General features: G+C 39.8%; 1 protein-coding gene across 4 annotated transcripts in view; it reads right to left on the reverse strand.

The window, feature by feature from the left end:
* Positions 1-16,401: 16,401 nt before the first annotated feature.
* MAPK6 (mitogen-activated protein kinase 6) overlaps positions 16,402-23,001 on the reverse strand; it is a 31,604-nt gene continuing 25,004 nt past the window's right edge. For all 4 annotated transcript variants that reach the window (XM_020910500.2, XM_070469269.1, XM_070469271.1 and 1 more), the window contains exons 5-6: positions 19,768-19,969; positions 16,402-18,765 (exon numbers count right to left, since the gene is read on the reverse strand). In XM_020910500.2, the coding sequence (XP_020766159.1) occupies positions 17,664-18,765; positions 19,768-19,969 (1,304 nt within the window). In that variant the 3' untranslated portion in view covers positions 16,402-17,663. The remainder of the gene's footprint in view (positions 18,766-19,767; positions 19,970-23,001) is intronic.

Consider the following 23,001-nt stretch of genomic DNA (forward strand, 5'->3'; position numbering starts at 1 on the left):
CAGCTATACAAAAAAAAAAAAAAATAATGCATTTGAGTCAGTTCTAATGAGGTGGATGAAACTGGAGCCTATTACACAGATTGAAGTAAGTCAGAAAGAGAAATACAAACACAGTATATTAATGCATATACATGGAATTTAGAAAGACAGTAATGATGACCCTACACGCAAGACAGCAAAAGAGACACAGATATAAAGAACAGACTTTTGGACTATGTGGGAAAAGACGAGGGTGGGATGATTTGAGAGAACAGTATTGAAACATGTGTATTACCGTATGTAGAATAGATGACCAGTGCAAGTTCAATGCATGAAGCAGGGCATTCAAAGCTGGTGCTCTGAGACAACCCAGAGTGATGGGTTTGAGGAGGGAGGTGGGAAGTGGATGCAGGATGAGGGGAAACATGTGCACCTGTGGCTGATTCACGTCGATGTATGGCAAAAACCACCACAGTATTGTAAAGTAATTATCATCCAATTAAAATAAATAAACTAAAATTTTTTAAAGTCCATTTTCCTTGAAATCAGTTAGCAAGTACAGTTTAGCAAGGCTTGGACTCAGCAAATATAAGAAGGAAGAGCGTGCTCCTTGACCTTAGGGAGTTAACTCAACCAGAGATTACCCTTCCACTGGGAAAGGAGGAAGAGACCTGTGGGACAAGGGCAGATTTGGCAGAGATTCATCAATGCAGAAGCAAATGTGAATCAGCAGGATGTTATCAGATGCTTGAAAGATGGGTACATAGAGGAGGGAAGGGCTCCAGGGGAGGAGCGCTGGTGAAGCAGAAAGAGGCAGAGGCCAGCAAGTCCATACTAGAGGCACAGGTAGTGCTGTGAAAAGCCTGTGACCTGAACTGATGCTGGGGATTTTGCAACCTAATGACCCCGAGGAAGGGGTCATCCAGGAATTGCACTCCTGGCCACGGGTCTCTTAGCAAACCTGACCTACATGAAACCAAAGAGCAAAGAAACACTTGTGGCTCGTGATGCTGACGCAGCCATCCCATCGCTGCCAACCAACTTGACTCGCAAGTGTTTACTTACTTGGTCAGAGGGAAGCTGGGTGCAATCCCACTTTCATCACTGAGGCTTGCTTCCCTGCATGCTCGGAAACATGGTGGGGCAGGTCCTGGCCAGAGGATGAGAGAATGAAGGGGGACTAGACATGCTCCTGGGGGAAAATGTATCTTTCTCATCCCAATACATGATGTGCTGGGAAAAGAGAAGACCAGCTACCCCAACCTAGGGGTCAGGGAAGGCTTCCTGGAGGAGATGGTACTTGAACTGGTTGGGAAGAGCATGTGGGAGTCTGAGAGGAGAAGAGGGTTCCAGGCAGAGTTAGCAGCACAGGAGAGGGAATGGGCATCTCTTCATGCGGTAACCTCAGCCTGGCTGGAGCCTGACACTGGGTGCATGGGCAAGGTAAGGGGCGATGCTGGCGCGGAGGCCACCTCCTCTGGAGGGCAACAGGAAGCTTTGAGGGTTTTAAACAATGGAGTTAGCTGATGATTGATACGGAAGTTTTCTAAAGTCACCAGTGACCCTTGTGTTGCCGAATCCATTTCGTACTTTTCAGTCTGCATCTAACGTGAATTCTCAAGGTAGCGTTTGGTCCCACTGCCCCCTCCCTCCATCCTAGAGCATACTCAAGTCTTGATGTCTCAGTCACCACATTCTCCTGGTTTTCTGTCTACCTCCCTGGTCACTCTTCTCAGCTTCTACTTTGACTGCTCCTTCTCTCACTGGGCTCTGAATATTGGTATTCGACAGGGTGTGTCTTGGCACCTTCTCGCCGTTCACTCTTGCTCTCAATCACCTCATTTATTCCCACGGCTTCACATGCATCTGTTACACATAATAGAATCAGGGGAAAGGAGAGGACTCAGAATCAAGTCAAATCAAGCATAGGGTCCTGTCTCCTGTGTGTCAAGGCTGAGTCTGCATGTTCATACTGAACCATGAACAATTGTGGGATGAGTCAGGGTGGAAAGGGTCAGAATTAGTAGTTCAGAGATTAGTAGAGGCATGTAATGAGGTGGGGGGGGGGGGGTGGGGCGGGGAAGAGGAGAGTTGCAGATTAGCACAGTTAGTGTCCTGGATCAGAAAGAAAGCTGAGAACACAACTCACTGTTCCCAAGCATGGAGGGAGTGGTGGACACTGATGCACATTAAAAGACCAAGTCCGAGGTCACAGAAAAATGTGATTGCAGAGAGGTTCAGGAAAGACGCAGAGGCCCATCTGACTCCAAAGTCCAGAAAATCACCCAAGGCAGGGATCCAGACCACAAGAGCAAGGCCAGCAGACTGGTGGCCCTGGCCTGGCTTGAACTTCTGCTGTGGTGTGGGCAGGCAGGCAGGCATCCAAGGATGTGCTCCCAGACGAGGACAAAGGCTTGGGGGTGTTGGTGGACTCTCTGTGCAGTCCAGACCACACTGACACATTCATGGTGAGACAGGGAAATCATGAGCCATTCCTGGTCCCTTATGGTTTCCAACCTTACATGCCCCAGGGCAAAGAATTTAGCCACTGATAAAGCAAGTTCCTTTGGTGCTTCATTAGGAGTAAGGCTGCAAACAAGATCCAGACATGGTCTAAAGAAATTTTTGTGGCATTTACAATCAGCAGGAAAAGGCAGATTATTCAGTAAATGATGTTAGAAAAATTGACTATCTATTTAGAAAAAATTAAGTTAGAGTCTTTAAAATCAAGAACAAAAATAAATCTAATAATTAGAAATTAATTTTAAAACTTCCCAGAAAGAAAAGCCTAGGTTCCAATGATTTCGTTGATGAATTTTACCAAACATTCAAAGAAGAACTAATACTACGTTTTCACAAACTCTTCCCCAAAATAGAAGAAAGAATATTTTCTAATTCATTCTTTGAAAAGACAACCCACTGAATGGGAGAAAATACTTGCAAATCATATATCTGACAAGGGATTTGTACATGGAATACATAAAGAACTCTCACAACTCAGTAATAAAAAGACAACCCAATTTAAAAATGGGCAAAGATCCAGGTAGATATTTCTCCAGTGAAGATATACAAATACCCAATAAATACATGAAAATAACTTAGCATCATTAGTTATTAGGGAATGGAAATCAAACTCAAAATGAACAGACATAGAGAACAAACTTATGGCTATCAAGGGGAGAAGAGGGAGTGGGATGGATTGGGACGTCACAACTGGTATATACACCCTTTGTTGTTTAGTAACTAAATCATGTCCAACTCTTTTGAGACCCCATGGACTGAAGCCCACCAGGCTCCTCTGTCCACGGGATTTCCCAGGCAAGAATACTGGAGTGGGTTGCCACCAGTCCAACCCAGGGATTGGACCCATGTCTCCTGCATTGACAGGCAGATTCTTTACCATTGCGCCACATGGGACCTGCAATACATTTTCATGTCTGAGTGAGAAGCTGAGAATAGCCAGCCTTCTACGCTGAGGCAGCAGGCTGAAAGTAAGCCCTGTGGGATCTTTGAAATGTTCAGTGTAAGGAGAATTTTGACTCAGCGTTTCTACTTCTAGAATTGTATCCTCAGAAATGTTTCAAAGGTTCCCAAAGAATATTTACTACAGCTATGTCTGTAGTAGTAAACAATTAATGTCCATTCATAGGAAACTGGCTACAAATGATGAATCCTCACCATTAGACACTAAATAGCCATTAAAAGAAACTCAATTACTGATGACATAGAAAGATGTTTGAAATGCACTGTTAGAGAAGAAAAATAAGTTACAGAACAGTATGTCTAATGTGATCCCAATTTTGAAAAAATAATGGTATACATGTTTGCATATGCATAGAAAAATTTCTGGATAAGTGCACAATGAACTATAACAACAGTTACCTGTGAGGACTGGATATTTGGAAGAGAAAGAGTATGGTAGGGGGGAAGGAAATTTTTTTTGTGTACCTTTGAATTATTTTTACACTTTGCTAAATATGGAAAAATAAAGCAATTACCTTAGGAGAAAACCAGGAAGGAAGCAGGGAAGGTGAGAGGGAAGGTACAATATAGAAATAGTAATTAACATTGATTTTTACCTAGGTGATGGAGTTTTGGAGAATTTTTCCCATTTGCCTATCTGCATTTTCTAATTTTTCAATGAGTTTTTATTAGTTGTTGAAAAAATAGTTAGAAATAAAACAACATCCTAATGCCTTTCTGCTCACAAGTTGAACAGAAAAGGAAAGACTTGGTGACATGGGTACAAAAGGAGATAGTTTCCAAACAATGAAACCATTTAGAAGAGAATGTTAAGAGAAATGGTGCTGGAAACACATACAGAAATGAAATCCTGGTGCTTCCCTGGTGATCCAGTAGTTAAGATTCTATGTTCACAATGCAAGGAGCATAGGTTCGATCCCTGGTGGGTAAACTAAGATCCCACATGCCACCTGGTACAGTACAGAAAAAAAAAAGAATGAAATCCTAAGTCACATACTTAGTAATCATGAAAATGTCTCTCTGAGGCATTAGAACTTCAAAATTTTAACGTATTTTTGGTGCAACATGGACTTGAACCTTGAAGGTTCTATTATGCTAATTGATCATTATGGACTCCAGTTCTCAAGTGACATGTGTGAGTCCAGATGGTAAATAAGGTAACATTTTAACTTGTTAGAAGTCTTAGAACTCCTCTTGTCTTTTCTCCCATTGGTAAGTAAATAATCGAGTCAGGTAGATTCCCTATCTTAAAGCAAGATGGACAAGGAAGTTTATTCCAACAATATGACATTTTTGAAAACCAATCATATTTTAAACTTTAAAAGTATATTTGCATATGTGTGAATATAGTGTGTATATCTATCTATCCACATATATATACTATGCTATGTTAGGATATGTATGATTACCAGGCATATATGGTGGGGCATTCTGAGAGGGAGTAGACAACTGGGGAGAAACAAGCAAAGAGAATAAAATGCACTAAAAATGTATGAAATTACCTTTATGTATTTGTGTTAAATAAAAAATAGATTCAACAAATATTTAAGGATTTACTATAGGCAGGCCCTTTTCTAGGTGTTGAGTTGGGTACATCAGTGAACAACTCTGACAAAGATCTCTACCCTCAAGAAGCTTACATTCCAGAAGATAATAAACTTTAGACATAACATGTTATTAAATCATAACCTACATAACTGTGGTGATATGTAAGGAAATAAGACAAAATATTCAATGAATGAGTAGGAAACCTACACTTCTCCTGTCTTTGCCCTAACACTACTACCATACTCACAACAGTCTGACACTACATGTTGGGAGTGTTTTCCAGTTCTACAGTTGGCTCTGCAACTGGGAGACCAGCTGGGTCTCCCACAAATTAACTCAATTCTGACACTGTCTTTCAGGAGATAGCGTCAGATCCCACATATTAAGGGGATCTGAGGCTGCCCCCACTTCAGATGCCAATCACAAGCAGTCAGTCCCAGGTTACCTGCAACTTTTAACTTGGCTACAAATTGGGGGTTCCCACAGCCTCTTCCCCTTTGGATTTGATTCTTTGCTGGAACAGCTTATAGAACTCAGGAAAACGTCTACTTATGCTTAAAAGTTTATTGCTGTGTAATACATGTAAATACATGTAATACATGTAAATCCATGGCTAATTCATGTCGATGTATGGCAAAAACCACTGCAATGTTGTAAAGTAATTAGCCTCCAACTAATAAAAATAAATGAAAAAAAAAAGATAATAAAAACCTAAAAAAAAAAAAAGTTTATTGCTGTGTAATAAAGGATGTGATGAAGGATGCAGATAAACAGTCAAATGAAGAGATACAGAAGGTGAAACCTGGGAGGATTCTGACCCCAAGAGTTTCTTCCCCTTGTAGTTGGGTGAATCGCCTTCCCAGTATACACATGTTTTCCTCAACCTGGAAACTCTGAATTCCATACATTTAGGATTTTTATGATGGCTTCATCACATTAATAGGATTGATCATAAACTCCATTTCCAGTCCCTCTTCCATCTCTGGAGAATGGAGGGGGAGCTGAAAACATCAAGCTTCTAATCATAGTTGGTCTTTCTGGTCACCAGTACCCATTTAGGAGCCCACCAGGGGTCATTTCTTTGGAACAAAAGACACTGCTAACACCTGGGAAATTCCAAGGGAGTTAGGAATTCCAAGTCAGAACTGGAGTCAAAGACCAAATATTAGAACATAAGATGCTTCTAGTGGTCTTATCACTTAAGAAATTACAAGGATTTAAAAAACTCTGTGCCAGGAACCAGGGGCAAGGACCAATATATTTCTACCATCTCACAATGAATAAATATAATTTTTAAGAATTATAATTAATGGTAATTAAGTGACAGATGCATACAAATTAAATTAAAATAATATACATATTTTAAATTAAAAATAAAAAATTGCTTTATCAGTAATTTGTTATTTAATACCACCAACAGAGAAATATACTGGTGTGACACTTTCAGTTCAGTTCAGTCACTCAGTTGTGTCTGACTCTGCAACCCCACAAACTGCAGCATGCCAGGGCTCCCTGTCCATCACCAATTCCCAGAGTTTACCCAAACTCATGTCCATTGAGTCAGTGATGCCATCCAACCATCTCATCCTCTGTCGTCCCCTTCTCCTCCCACCCTCAATGTTTCCCAGCATCAGGGTCTTTTCAAATGAGTCACTTAGCAGACAATAAAGGAAATTTTTATTCTAATAAAAAAACCTGAAAAAGCACCTAAGAATTAGGTGGCTTGAATTCTAGTCCTGATTCCACCACTGCCCAAACCTGGGGTAGTTACTTATTTCTCTATCTATATCCTTAAACTTGCAGTTGGGGATAATAATATATGGTCTACTTGACTTCATAGGGTTATTGTGAAACTCACATGAAGTATATAAGTACGCTCTAAACATCATTAAACAGGGACTCCCCTGGTGGTCCAGTGGTTAAGAATCTGCCTTCCAATGTGAGGGATGTGGGTTCCATCCTTGTTTGGAGAAGTAAGATCCCACACGCCACAGAACCACCAAGCTGGCTCACAGCACCAAAGCGCCTGCCACCACAGTGAAGATCCAGCGCAGACAAAAAAAAAATCATCAAACACTATACACAAATCAAAGAATTGTGACTGATAAAGCTATAGATTGTTCTGATAAACCCAAAAAGAGACAAGCCAATGGAATCAATGCCAGGAGGACCCCATCAGGTCCAGTTGCCAAAGCTTTGTCCTTCAAAATGATCGAGGAAAGAGAGCGTATCATCATGTGTCGCAGGCACACTGGGGACAGCCATCTAAAAGCAACCCCTATACCTGCCTTCCACTCTCCATGAAAAGGGCTGACTTTCAGCAGCAGTGTTTCCTCAACACAAACCAGCCACTGGTAATAGTTAAACACAGGTGGGCCAATCTGATTTTTTTCCAGAGAAGCTTTGACTCAGGAGAGGGAAACAGAGAGATGAACAGCCCGACAGAAGCGTTCTGTACACCCGGAAGTTACACTTGAAGCTGGAGCTGTGAGCAGCCATCTTTGGGCCAGGAAGCCCGACTGGTCTAGAAAGAATGAGGCAGAGTTGAGAAACAGCCCTCCTTGCACAGCTGGTGCCCTCCAGCCTGGTTCAGGTTCTTCTTGAGGCCCAGTTCTTGGGCTCCATGAACCCCCTGTTGAATCCTGATAAATTTTCAAAGGTTAGCATGGTTTCTGTTGCCAGCATTCCTGAACTAAACATACAGTCTAGGCCTGGCTCATTTGGCAGGGTTACGATTAACAGGAATAGCACAGTGGCAGTTAAAAAATAAACCACCTTGTCCTGGCTTAACTGGGTCATGAACATATTGTGCAACCCTGACAGGTACAGTCATTCCAACAAAGAGAACAGGAAAATAGGCAAGCAGCTGAGTCAGGAGCAAAGACTGTCACTAACCTAAACTGCACCCACTTTTGGAAATGCAATTCAGGAAAATGAACCTGCTGGACCAGATGACATTTTTTTGAGAATTTCTAACTGCTCTTGAGACTACAACTTAGAGCTTCTTAGTTATGGAGAGTCACACCTAAGGAACCCCAAAGTTACTCCTTCCCCAGTGCAAATCAGAAAAGCTGGAGAACCATGAACACTATAATTTAACCTCAAAACTATTTAGCAAAGAGAAATGTCAATACAGCCTCACTAGCCCTGAACCCCGTCAACCCAAAAGGAAATTTGGAAAACAGCAGTCATCATTCATTTCCTTCATGCCTTCATTCAACAAATATTGAGTGCCTACTATGTGCCAAGTACTGTGTTAGGGGTTGGGGATACAGCTGTGAAAAAAACTGATGAGGTCCTTGTCTCAAGGAACTTATGGCTTAAGTGGAGGGAGACAGACAATATAAAATGGGGATGTAACATGTTCTTGTATGCGCTGGGAAAAAATCAGGCAGCGCAGGCATACAGGAGTAATAGATGTGTGTTACCTCACACGCACTGGTCAGGGACAGCCTCCGTGATAAGTTGATGTTGGAACAGAGACTTCTAAGGAGAGAGGAAGAAAGGGATGCCATGCTCTGGGACGAGCTTTCTAGGCCGAGGGAAGAGCTAGTACACAGCCTAAGGTGGGAGCTGGTGGGAGCCGAGGTGGCTGTTCATCCCTCTCTCACTTTCCCTCTCCTATGTCAAAATGTCTCATGAACTTGGCAAGGAGTTGTGGATGGGTGCCTTGTAGGCCTCAGTCAAAAACCTTCACATTTATTCTGAGGAAGGCAGTCATTGAGATTTTGAGTAATTGGAGAGATATGATCTATTATTTAAAAGGATCATTCTGGCTGCTCTACAGAGAATAAACTGTAGGGGTTCCAGAGAGACCAGAAAGGAGACTATGGCCATAGTCCAGCAGACAGATGGTGGGTTAGATCACATAGCAGCGATGGAGATGGTGAGAAGTGGTCAGAATTCCAGATATTGCCATAGGCTCACTGAGGGACTGGTTGTGGGTTTTCAGAGGAAGGAACACCGAATGACTCCTAGGCTTCTGACTTTCAAATGAAGACACTTGTTCTCCAGGGAGACAAAAAGCAACGCAGACTACTTACAGCAAACACAGAAAGTGGACATGAACTGTTTAGTCTTTATAGATCTGAGAGCTGCCTGTGCTGAAGTAGTTCAGGCCAGGGTTTGGGCTGAGGAAGGATCAAAACCTGGACGGGGGAGTTGAGCAGAGCTGATGAGCAGTATGCCTAGAACAAAATGCCATCTGTATGTCAAGGCCAGAAGCTATGATACTTAGATAAGGGGATGAGATGAAAGCAAAGTCAAGGTCAGAGTTCAGAGTTTCAGTCCAATTTGGGAGGGAAAGGCAACAATGAAACAGGACAAGAGCAGGGGTGGTTTACAATATATGACACATTCTGCCAAAAAGGTTTGAGGACATTTCATCTAATCCTTAAAAAACCCCACGAACTAGGCGTCGTTAGCCTTATCTTACAGATGAGGAAAAGCAAGAGGATGAATAACCCACATATGGCTGGTAGGCAGTAAAACACAGTATTAAGCTTGGTTTGGATCTGACTCTGAAGCTTGTGTGCTTAAAGACTGTGCAATAGTGCAAGTTTCAATGTCTCAGTAGGCAGCTGAAGTCATCTCAAGTTATGTGGGTGTGGGAGTGGTAAGCTCAAGTGGAAGCAGAGTCCAAGTACACAGACAAATTTGGATCCAAGTTTGTGGTTTAAGCTGGACGTGAAGAAACAGGCTTGAGCTGGAGTTTGAAATCAGGAGTCCAGGATCCGGCAAAGCACCAGTCATCCTACTGCAGCAGCACCGAGCTATTAAGCAAGGCATTGTACATGCAGACGGTTGTACTGCAAGGTAAGTATCCCGTTTAGCTAGACTTTCAACACTATCATTGTGCTATATCAAGGCAGCAAGGGTTAGCATAAAAATTGAGTGGAATTTGTTAGATCTCTGCATTGGAACAGAGATAGTGTTCCAACATGGGTAATCAAACATCCATCTTTTCTGTAAGATACTTAGTACACACTAAGCCTTGGTAGAGCTTGTAAAGATCCTTCTCTTCACCTGGTTTATTTAAGGAGCATGCCCCAGGCACTATGAAGAAAGAGCTTGGTGAGTTCACAGTGCTCTTTCAAAGGTAAACAACTTTGGACTTTGAATACTTTTGTTTCTGGCAAGGCTGCAATGAACACAAAGTTTCATTCTTATTCTGCTTCAAAGGCACATTAATGCACTCAGTCCAGTGCAGCTATTACAGAAATAAGATCTAGAAGGAATAATATACTGGTAAAGGTTAAACATCATGGCTATTATAGTGGGTTAGAATTCAAAAGGTGTCCCGGTGTTGTCCCAGGTAGGCCGTATTATCAGGCTCAAATAATCTGTATCACCTAAATTAACAAGGACCTTGGCTTCCCTGGTGGCTCAGAGGATGAAGCGTCTGCCTGCAATGCGGGAGACCTGGGTTCGATTCCTGGGTTGGGAAGATCCCCTGGAGAAGGAAATGGCAACCCACTCCAGTATTCTTGCCTGGAGAATCCCATGGACAGAGGAGCCTGATGGGCCACAGTCCATGGGGTCGCAAAGAACTGGACACGACTGAGCGACTTCACACACTAGGTCCAAAGAGATAAGTGCCACCCAATGAGAAGGTGAGTTAATGGTGAAAGTGGATCCAAAACTTGGATCTCCCAATTTGCCCTTTTTCCTCTCAAGCCAGATTTCAACATATTAAATAGTAAGCAACCCTAATATTAAGAGGCAAGCTACAATTATTAATATTTATTAATAGCAGATAAATGATAAACCCATTTAGGGTACAGTCTTTACTTGTTTTGAATTCAACAGTAAACGGAAACTGAAAAGGCCAGGATTAGGCGAGCAATTCAAAGAATAAAACCAGCCCACTAAATGTGCCACAGAACACAGTACTTCTAATTTTGAAAGGAATATTATGCAGAACCTAGTAAAATACATTATTTTAACCTAGAAGTAAAGGTGATACTATATTGGATTTTAAAAGTTTGGTTTACTCCCTAGATGTAGGCCCAAGTATAAATTTATAAAATTGACTCACCTGTTCCCAAGCTGCAGCAACTGCAGTAAGAAATAAGAAACAAGACTATCTCATCATCACTGAAGCGACTGCACAAAAATCCCTCAGGTGTAGTCATAACTTTGCTGTGAAGTTGTTTGGAATTAGAAATTTCGATTTCTACAACTCCAAGACAGGGAGGCCTGGCATGCTGCGGTTCATGGGGTTGCAGAGTCGGACATGACTGAGCAACTGAACTAAACTGAGACAGCATATTAAAAAGCGGAGACATTACTTTGCCAACAAAGGTCCGCCTAGTCAAGGCTATGGTTTTTCCAGTAGTCATGTATGGATGTGAGAGTTGGACTATAAAGAAAGCTGAGTGCCGAAGAATTGATGCTTTTGAACTGTGGTGTAGAAAACTCTTTGAGAGTCCCTTGGACTGCAAGGAGATCCAACCAGTCCATCCTAAAGGAAATCAGTCCTGAATATTCATTGGAAGGACTGATGCTGAAGCTGAAACTCCAATACTTTGGCCACCTGATGCGAAGAACTGACTCACTGGAAAAGACCCTGATGCTGGGAAAGATTGAAGGTAGGAGGAGAAGGGGACAACAGAGGATGGTCCCTCTCTCCCAGGGAGACCTGGCGTACTGCAGTTCATGGAGTCACAAAGAGTCGGACACGACTGAGCGACTGAAGTGAAGAAGTAGCATCTCACAGGCTTGAAGATATGTTTTCTCTGTGATCTAGCAATTATACTATATATTACCCAAAAGACACTCTTATATGTGTTTACAAGAATTCTCACTGCAAATGTGTTTGTAGCAGCAAAATTTTAAAAACAAGTGTCATTTCAAAAATGGATACACTATAAAAAAAAATAAAAAATAAAAGTTAATTCATCAACATAAACTTTAGAGACATGTTGAATGAAAGTTGAAAAAATATCCCATGATTTTAATATGCAACATTACATACTTACAAAATTAGCAAAAGTATAAAACTGTGCATGAGAATGATAAACCAAATTCAGGAAAGAGTCTACCTCTGCAAAAAAACACATGAAAAGATGCTCAATATCACTCATTATCAGAGAAATGCAAATCAAAACCATAATGAGGTACCATTACACGCCAGTCAGGATGGCTGCTATCCAAAAGTCTACAAGCAATAAATGCTGGAGAGGGTGTGGAGAAAAGGGAGACCTCTTACACTGTTGGTGGGAATGCAAATTAGTACAGCCACTATGGAAAACAGTGTAGAGATTCCTTAAAAAGCTGGAAATAGATCTGCCATATGACCCAGCAATACCACTTCTAGGCATACACACTGAGGAAACCAGATCCGAAAGAGACACGTGCACCCCAATGTTCATCACAGCACTGTTTATAACAGCCAGGTCATGGAAGCAACCTAGATGCCCATCAGCAGACAAATGGATGAGGAAGCTGTGGTACATATACACCATGGAATATTACTCAGCCATTAAAAAGAATTCATTTGAATCAGTTCTAATGAGATGGGTGAAACTGGAGTCCATTATACAGAGCGAAGTAAGCCAGAAAGATAAAGACCATTACAGTATACTAACACATATATATGGAATTTAGAAAGATGGTAACGATAACCCTATACGCAAAAAAAGAAAGAGAGACTCAGATGTATAGAACAGACTTGTGGACTCTGTGGGAGAAGGCGAGGGTGGGATGTTTCAAGAGAACAGCATCGAAACATGTATATCTAGGGTGAAACAGATCACCAGCCCAGGTTGGGTGCATGAGACAAATGCTCGGGCCTGGTGCACTGGGAAGACCCAGAGGGATTGGGTGGAGAGGGAGGTGGGAGGGGGGACCGGGATGGGGAATACATGTAAATCCATGGCTAATTCATTTCAATGTATGACAAAAACCACTGCAATGTTGTAAAGTAATTAGCCTCCAACTAATAAAAATAAATGGGAAAAAAAAAAAAAAAAAGAGTCTACCTCTGAGGAGAGAGGCAGGGAAATAAGATGTGGGAGGGCTGAGAGGGATTCAATTTTATCTGTAGGTGTTTATCTGACACAAACTGACATTAGATAAACTGATAAAACAAGTGGAATGTTTTTTAACAAATTCTACACTTTTTCTACATGCTTGAAGACTTAAAGAACCACCAAAGAAGTGTGGGAGGGAAGGTGTTGCTATTTCCAAATTAAACCTAATATCTAAGATTCAGAAGTAGCTCTAAAAATCGTGATGCCAAGCCATTAGTTCAGAGATGTGACTCATCTCATGACACAGAGCATCCCAAAAGTCTGAAAGCTGCACCACAGCTGGGACATTCCTCTAAGTCATAACCAGTCATTTAAAAATTATTTTTGGACATAGACAAGATGGCAGAATAGAAACCCCTAGACGAGAAAAACTGACTTAACATATGGTCCAAAAAGCCTTCATGAGAACTCCAGATACCAGTTAAGATGTCACAGAATCCCCCTGACAATCTCAAAGCCAAGAACAGATACATTGAAATGAATAATTTGAAAAGCAGCTTTATTTCAACCATGTCAGCCCCCTCCTCAAGCCAGCATAGCTCCTGCTTGGGAGGGAAAGCCCACCCTGTAGCCTCCTCCTTTGGGAGGGAAAAGGAAGACTAGAACAAGCCCCCACTGTCCCAGGTTTTGGGGGGCTGCCCAAGAGACTTGATTTCAGTTTGACCTGACTCAAAGCACCATTCTTGAATGCCTGGGGGCCAATGAGAACAAAAGAGCTCAAAGAATTGTTGCAGTATCAGAGAACCTTGGACAGACACTAGACAAAGCAAGAGACTATAACTCCTTGGAAAAGAAACCTGGTTGGGGGATGAAGAGTTGGGGGCAGGGGGGCGGGGAGGAGTTTACACATACAAGTACAGAGATTACACAATCTTATAAGGTTTGAGACTCTCTAGCTAGGGAAGTTCAGTTCAGTTCAGCTGCTCAGTCATGTCCGACTCTTTGCGATCCCATGAACCGCAGCACGCCAGGCCTCCCTGTCCATCACCGACTCTGAGTTTACCTAAACTCATGTCCATTGAGTCAGTGATGCCGTCTAACCATCTCATCCTCTGTCGTCTCCTTCTCCTGCCTTCAATCTTTCCCAACATCAGGGTCTTTTCAAATGAGTCAGCTCTTTGCATCAGGTGGCCAAAATATTGGAGCTGGGAAGACTGGTGAAGATATTTCCCAGTACAAGCCAGTCTGTAAAGCAGGCAAAGGTACCTGTTTTTTCAAATGCAGAAATCAGAACAAAAAAATAACAAGACACACGAAGAAACAGGGAAACAAGGCTCAAAGTGACAAAATGAATCTCCATAAACTGACCAAAAAGAAATGGAGATCTGTGAATCACCTGACAAGTAACTCTATGATACAATGGTAGACACATTATACAGTTGTCTAAACCCACAGTATGTACAATAGCAGGAGTTAACCCTAATTAAGGTGAACTATGGGCTTGGGCTGATTCTGATGTGTCAGTGTTATGTTCATCAATTATAACAAATGTACCACTCTGGTGGGGGATGGTGATAATGGGGAAGATTATGCATGTATGCAGACAATAGATATGTCAGAATCTTTGTACCTTATGCATACTTTTGCTGAGAATCTGAAATTCCCCTAAAAATAAAGTCCATTAAAAAAAGAAAAAAAAAAAAAAAAAGGCTTCAAATCAACAATCTAAACTTACACTTAAAGGAACAAGGGAAAAAAAACAAACAAAAAAAGAACTAAACCCCGTTATCAGAAGGAAGAAAATAAAAACTGGAATAGAAATAAATGGAAATATAAAAAGATAATGAAAGAGAAATTAAAATGGGATCATATGAGACTATAATGAACAACTGTATGCCAACAAACTGGATAACCTAGAAGAAATGGATACAATTTTAGAAATATGCAACCTACAAGAGTGAATTGTGAGGAAGTGGGGATTAAATCAATCATCAAAAGCCTCCCAACAAAGAAAGCCCAGGAACAGACAGCTTCACTAGAGAAGTCTAGCTAACATTTAAAGAATTAATACCAATCCTTTTGAAACTCTTCCAAAAAACTAAAGAGGGAATACTGCCAAACTCATTCTATGAGGCCAGCATTATCCTGATAGCAAAATCAGACAAACATAAGAAAATAAAACTACACATCAATATGCCTGATGAATACTGATACAAAAATCCCCCCCCCCCACAAAAAAACACCCCAAAACAAGCCAACTAAATCCAGTAGCATCTTAAAAGAATTATATACTATGGACAGGTGCAATTCCTGGAATATAAGACTGGTTCAACATATGAAAAAATCAATGTAATACAGCACATTAATCATGTGGGTTTTGACATTTATCCTGATAATCTCAAGAGAAAATGCACTTTACAAAATTCAACATCTTCTCATGATTAAAAAAAAAACTCAACAAAATAGGAACAGAAGAAAATTACTTAAAAGGCTATATATGAAAATCCACAAGTAACATCATATCCAAATATGAAAAACTGAAAGCTTTTCCTCTAACACCTTTTTAAGGTAATTTGAGTATATAAATTCACAACAGTGATATTCACTGAAATCACTGAACTCATTAAAAATATATGTATCTTTAAACTCTTTGTGAATCCACATGAAATCAATAAATAGGTCAGTGGGAAGGCAGAAGTCCAGTTATTAAGAGAATGTACAAAGCAAGAATGGAAGACAAACAGGAAAAGTGACATTAAAAAAACAATGGTCATATTTGGATAGGTAAATGGGTATGTTCTTGAGCAAAGGAAAGATGATGCAGAACAAATACATTTAATACAATTAAAATACAAACACATCCTCCAGCTGCACAGTTCAAAGCCTCCAAACACATATTATATAATAGCTTTGAAATCTATAAAGCCTTACCATTTTAATATGTGAGGTTAAGTCAACGAGATTTCTGTGTGGAGACAGAGTCTTTTTTTTTCTAAGTCTTTTAGCCTAACATAGTTTAAACTGTAGCCACAATTCAAAGATGCTGAAAAGTGGAACTAGAGAAGATTCTGCCAGTGATTTTCATTCTAGCTAGGTAATCATTACCTAAAGAGTGAAAGTCGCTCAGTCGTGTCCAACTCTTTGCAACCCCATGGAATTTTCCAGGCCAGAATACTGGAGTGGGTAGCCGTTCCCTTCTCCAGGTGATTTTTCCGACCCAGGGATTGAACCCAGGTGTCCCACATTGCAGGTGGATTCTTTACCAGTTGAGCCACCAGGCAAGCCCAAGAATACTGGAGTGGGTAGCCCATCCCTTTCTCCAGTGGATCTTCCCAACCCAGGAATCAAACCAGGGTCTCCTGCACTGCAGACGGATTCTTAGCTACCAGGGAAGTCAAAGAGTTAAACAGGAGAAATATTTGCTGGCCATGTTTTATTTGTCCTTTTTCTTCAAACAGGATAACCAAAGATACAGACAGTATTCAATAAAGTAAAATAGATGAGACAAATTCTAAGAGACTGTGATGCCACATGCTACATTTAACCTAATTTTATTCATGCTTGCTTTGGGATGGGGAATAGATCATTCAGTAAAAACATACAGTAAAAACAAAATATGTCTTATCATGTACAACTTTTAAACTACAATAATGATGTACCTTAATTACTTCCATGCACACAAGTCTAACATTACAGTTTTTTAAAAAATAAACACAATTAAGACTTCTAGGAGCATTTTATAATAAAGTAATTCCTAATTTTTCTTTGTAGATAGATCAAGCACCTCCAAAATACAAATTCCTATACACAGTGAGCGCTTTACTTAAAATGAATACTTAAGTAAATTAAGTACGTGGACAGCCTTAGGATAAGCTGACATTATATATTCAGCTAAGTAGGCAACAAACCATAGTGCCAAATGGAAAAAAGTGTATTTGCAAATAAATTTCAAAAACTAAGTTAACTTTTTATAATTAAATACAGAAAATATACTGATTTGCTAAAATAAATAAGATGTGATGTAACACTTCACTATAAAGAATGCATACCAGAACATTTATAAACAGTGAGTGAATCTCATTAAGGAGAGTTTACTACAATAAACGCTGGCTAAATAGAAGTGCATATTGTGAAGCACTATGGGTGGTATATGTTTTGCCACATACTCTTGTTACCTTGAGGTAGATAACACATGTGTACCAAATTCGGCATTCATTTTCAGTTGCTGCTGGTATCATGTGTTTTTAAGAAATGTGTACAGTATGAAAAACTTGAAAATACTCATGAATGAAAAATGTTTTAGGAAAAAAATAGATATTTTCATGCAATTATGTACAGTCTCACTGTGTAAATTTCAAGGCAAGATTTTTGTTTCCTGTAAAACAGATCATTGTTCTATAAGAGAATGTTTTTTACTTGTCTTAGTGCATTTCTTTTGTCTCCTCCTGCATTGCATTATTTTGCTCTATTCTTTATTTTTGTGTGCAAACGACATGCCAGTTAAAATGAAAACCATCTCACATGTAGAAAAAAAGTCTGGATTTTAAAAACCAAGAAAAAAATCCTTTCTAAATGACACCATCTGATTCAAGTAAAAAAAAAAAAAAAGACTTAAACACTAGTAATAAAAAAGACAAAACACATTTCATGAAGAATACAGAAAAATGTCTGCTGAGTGTTTTAGTTCAGATGTTTCAGAATGCTGCTGTATGTCTTATGAGGAATCTGAGGGGAAGATTTCATAGCAGAAGGTGTTAATGTGGCCTGTATTGACTTAAGTGGTGACCCAACTGGACTGTTAAACTGTGGGATGCCTATGGATTCAAGCTGCTTGTTGAAGAGGAACTCCCCACTGCTGTTCAGAAATCCTTCCTCATTTCCTCTCTCCCCAAGCTTCCCATCCTCTACCGGCTCAGTTTCTAGCATTTCAGTATCTTCTTTCCTGCTAAAGAACTTGTCCAGGTAACTGGTATAAGTGTTTTCCTTTTCAATTTGCTCATCCTTCCTTACCTCACAACAAAACTCATTTATGAGAAAACAGTCCTCCCCACCACCCACAAACTGGCTATCCCAAGAAGATTGGTATAAGGCTTCTAGTTGAGCCAAATTTGCCATTCCCTTTTCCTGTTTTTCTCGGCTTACTGACTTTGATATCAAACTTTTCAATTCTAGCTGGGACACTGAGCTATTCAAGTCATTTAATTTGTCAACAACATCAGTAGCCTCATGTTGTGAACTAAGTTGAATAGTTCCTGCAATAAAGGAATCAAAGTCAAATCCCTGATTCTTTTCCCTCTCTTTTTCAGCCAGTTGCTGTGATGCTTCCTCTAAAGCTATCTGGGCTTTAACCAATCCATTCCTTTCACATTTTGACTTGCCCTTCTTATCAGATTTTTCTTTGCTTTGTTCTTTCCAATTAGAAAGATCTATAATAAGCTTGGGTTCATAATAATGATTAACTTCACTCTCTCTCCAAACTAAGTTATCTAAATATGATGATGACCTCGTTTTGTAGTTACAAGTATGGCTACACTCCAGATCACAGTATTTGTTTTCATGATGATCTGGGTACTGCCAACAAGGCTCAGTAGAGTAACTGGTGTCAAAAGCAGGATCCTCCAAATACTTTTCACGATCTCCATCCAAATATTTTCGAGGATCAACTTGTACTTCTTCTTCATCAGTGACATCAGATAGAGCTCTTGGGTCTAGCTGAACTTCCTCAATATCAAAGTTGTTATGTATAGGCCAATCATGCTCTGAAAATTGACAATCATGGTACCTGAAAAAAATTAATACATTAGGTGTTACTCCAGATATATGATTTCACTTTCAAATTTACTGCATGCCTTTTGGATCAAAGCACTGTGCTCACTAGGTCTATGAGGGGAATAATAAGAGTATTAAGTCATGTAAGAATTTACAGTCTTAATGGATAGGTAAGCCCTGTTACTATATAAAGTGATATGATGCAATGGAGCATATAATTATATAAACTGCACATAAACATCTGAGTGGCTGGCTGGTCTACAGTTCAATTTCACAATTTCTACAAACATAATTTCACACACAAGGGAAAAAAAAAAAAAACCTTTATGGTCACAAAATGTAAATATCTCATTTCAATCAGGTGCCATACAGATTTTCACTCTATGGTAATAAAAAAGACTAGAAGAAGGCTTCCTGGAACTCATCGCCATGAGCAGAACAAGTCTCCATGTAAATGTGCTACTGAACGTAGTATCCTCTTACTTACACATTACTGCAGGGTGACCACACCACAACCAAGTAGAGGCAGACTAAGACACAAGTGAAAACAGTGGCAGTTGAAGAGGAGAGAATAGAAAAGAGAATAGATGACTTAACTAATAAGTATGATAGAAAATAGGGATTGGAAGACATGTTGGTATGTGAGAAAACTACTATATGTAGATAGTAGAAATGTTCATGTAGATGGCTGGCAGATATATTTGATCATAAATACTTCAACATTTTAGGAGTTAAAAATGCAGCAAGTAAACAAACTAATTTCAACATTTACTACTTCTTGTTCCAAAGTAGCATTTAACTTTTCCCATTATGTATATACTAAGCAATAACTATTAAATACTGAAATTATATAAAGGCTATTCAAAGACAGCAATAAGTTTAGCAGAAATCCAAAAAGACCATTTCTAAATTTTTAAGATTTTACATTGTCTTATCATATACAATTTAAAATAAAGCTCACTAAATTATGCTTTACTGAAAACAAAAGCTTTTCCTAATTTAGGGTCAGTTTTACCTTTCCCAGTTATAAATGTGACTATGAGTTTCATCCATAAGCAAAATATCATCAACTTCATCTTCAATATGAAAAGGATGACTTGAGATTGGCTCATCCATTGGAAAAGAATAAATGCTCATGTAAGGATGGGAAAGCGCTTCTTCTGCTGTCAACCGATCCATGGGGCTGAATGTCAAAATTTGTTCCAGGAAATCCAGTGCTACAAGAGGAAGACAAAAACTTTAACTGTACTGGAGGTCCACCAACCCATAAAGAAAAAAAGGGATTACACAATTAAAAGGTAAGTTAATTTAAGTTCTGTCAGAGAAACAAAACAGCTTACCTGATTCACTGATTAAAAAGACATGTGTCCAAGAAACAAAGTAAGTATTTGAAATATATCCCAATCTCATATTATGGCCAATTATAAAGGAAAAGGAATATATGAAGTTGAACCATATGAAATTTTCATTTTTGTCAGTCAAAAACAGTCAAATAACAGCAATTTCATACGGCATAACCTGATACATAGGTCCTAATTTCAGCTCTACAACTCACTAGGTTAGCTGGATTACTAGCTATGTGTAACTGGAGAGGTTAAACTTGCTAAACTTCCATTTCTTCATGTGTAGAATGGACAGAGAGATAGGTATAAGGTATAAAAATGAAATGTATAGTGTTTAGTGCTCAATATAAAGCCCTTTGCTACTCGTACCTCATTGACCAGCTGTTGTACTAATTTGTTGACTTCTGTTTCACACCAATCATACTAATGCAGATCACACAATGCATTTGATCACTTTAGGGCTACAGCATAGCTACCACAAACCCAGTTCTTTTCACTAACTCAGACTGTACCACTCTGTCACCCTCCTCCACCACCACCACCACACACTTGGATGCCTTATGAGTGACAGCATCTTCAACTCTGAACCATTCCCACCTTCCATCTTTCCATTTCCTAGTTATACAGTACTGATAAAAGCTGGATGCAAAGTCACATGTGTATATATATATCTAAACTCTCTACAGATTCACACATACTGTGGAATTTCAACTGGCCTTTGAAATGGCTCAGCAATGTTCCTCACCATTTCTTTATGCTCTCAATATTCTCATTATTCTTAGCAGATAAACCTTCTTCACATTTATCTCAACCCCTACTTTTCACTCTGGTCTGTCACACATCTACTGATCCTTGCCTTATATCTCAAAGGAAAAGCTAGTTAGCACTTCTCTAAAACTAAGATGCACACTAGAAAGGACCTTATTCTCAACTCTCAATCTCTCATTAACATTCAAAGTAGCTGACATTTATACAGCCATTTATATCCCACAAAGTGCTTCACTACATTATCTCATTCAATCCTCAGATCAGTCCAATGAAGCGTTAAAGAGAAGAAAGGCTCCTTGTTATTCATACCCTTCAGTGGCCCAGGGCTGAGGTTCCTGCCTGTGCTCAACCTTTTCCCCACCCACCTCTATTATATTACCTTAACCTAGGAAGTGATTTCATGATACATCAAGCTGTTGTTGGTTCTTCTGCAAGTCAGTGCCCCACGAGTCTCAAGGCAAGAGACAATCTAACGCACAATTATGGATGGCTGACTCAGCATAACTGCTATTCTCAGAGTGAAACATATCCAACTACATGAGAGGAATATACTCTAGAATCCCTAAAACTGATAGCAGGGAGAAAAGGCAGGGCTAACAAACTAGTCAGGTTGAACTTCCAAATGTATGCAAATAAAAAACATTTCCATCATTGTGAAAATTCTATTGGATAGCCCTGCTCTAGAGGAAATCAGTCTATTTACTACAATGGTATGCTAAGATAAAGAAATAAGTGGTAAACTATAGAGAAAAGGAGGATAAAAGGTAACCATGAAGGAAAATTTAAAAGATTGGGTATCCATTTACAGACACTAACCAGTACAGGGTTCCAGTAGCCTTAATGTGTCAATTCACATGTACTTAATCTTGTTTGCTTTTTCCCTCTTTAGATCATGCATAGAATGTGAGAAAGGAACATATACTACTATAAGAGTTTCCATTGCTCAGAAGGTACTCTGCCCCCAAACAAAATTCCAGTGTTAATGAAGAAGAAACTTGCAGAGCATATCTATGTAACAAGTCTTTAGCTTCAGGAACTTTAAACACTCTGCAATGCATTTGTATATGAGTACAGGTGGCACTAGTGGTAAAGAATCGGCCTGTCAATGCAGAAGACGCAAGAGACATAGGTTTGATCCCTGGGTCGGGGAGATCCCCTGGAGTAGAAAATGTCAACCCACTGCAGTATTCTTGCCTGAAAAACCTGTGGACAGAGGAGCCAGCCTGATGGGCTAGAGTCCATGGGGTCGCAAAGAGTTGGACATGACTGAGTGCACCCACACACACACACAGAGTTCTATCACTTATGAAAATCAAGAATATTTGTCCAATGGTTACTTTAATGAATCTATTATCAAAGACATTCATTCAACACATTATGAATAAATCCCAGGCACCAACTAAATATTCAGGTTGGTTCAGAACTGACTGAGGGCAAAGGAGAAGAAGATTCAAATTTAATTAGGCTACAAATGCCTCAACAGCAACTCTGTATTACTAGCTTGCCTCTTCTGGTAAGACTCAGCAACGGCAACAAGGACTCCAAGGCAATCCCTGAGCACTCTCTCTCAGCCTGGCTGAGCAGGGTCAAAACTGCAGAGCAGACACATGTCCTGCCTGCCACCCCACCTCTGGATTCTGATTTAACATTCTGCACTTTTTAAAGAATTCCAACAGACAACTCTGAGGCATAGTCAAGTGCTACGTGACTGCTGTTCAATTATGAACAAGGACGCCATCATGACAGTGGCAACAAGATCAGGAGTCAGAAAGTCAGCAACATATTACTGACTGCGAAGATACTCTACAAGACGGGTTAAAAATGTAGCATTCCTGAAAAGGAAGCTTATGAAACCTGTTGAAATTAAATATAGTTGCTTCCTTTTCATTCAGGCATTTACTAATGAGTTCCAAGCACAGATGAGGGGAAAAAAGACAATCTCATCAGTTTTGCCATCCAGTGCCTATTTCTCAAAACACTTGCTAAGTTAAAGCACTTTGATACACATTAACCTTAACTACATAATGATCAGAGTGGGTGATATGAACAATAAATGTATAATTAAGAGAAAGTTTAAGATGTTAAGGAAATTGTATCTTCCTAACTTTATGATTCAGAAAAGAACTATCACAATTCTG

The sequence above is a fragment of the Odocoileus virginianus genome, chromosome 6 (assembly GCF_023699985.2).
Source record: "Odocoileus virginianus isolate 20LAN1187 ecotype Illinois chromosome 6, Ovbor_1.2, whole genome shotgun sequence".
NCBI classification, from domain to species: domain Eukaryota; kingdom Metazoa; phylum Chordata; class Mammalia; order Artiodactyla; family Cervidae; genus Odocoileus; species Odocoileus virginianus.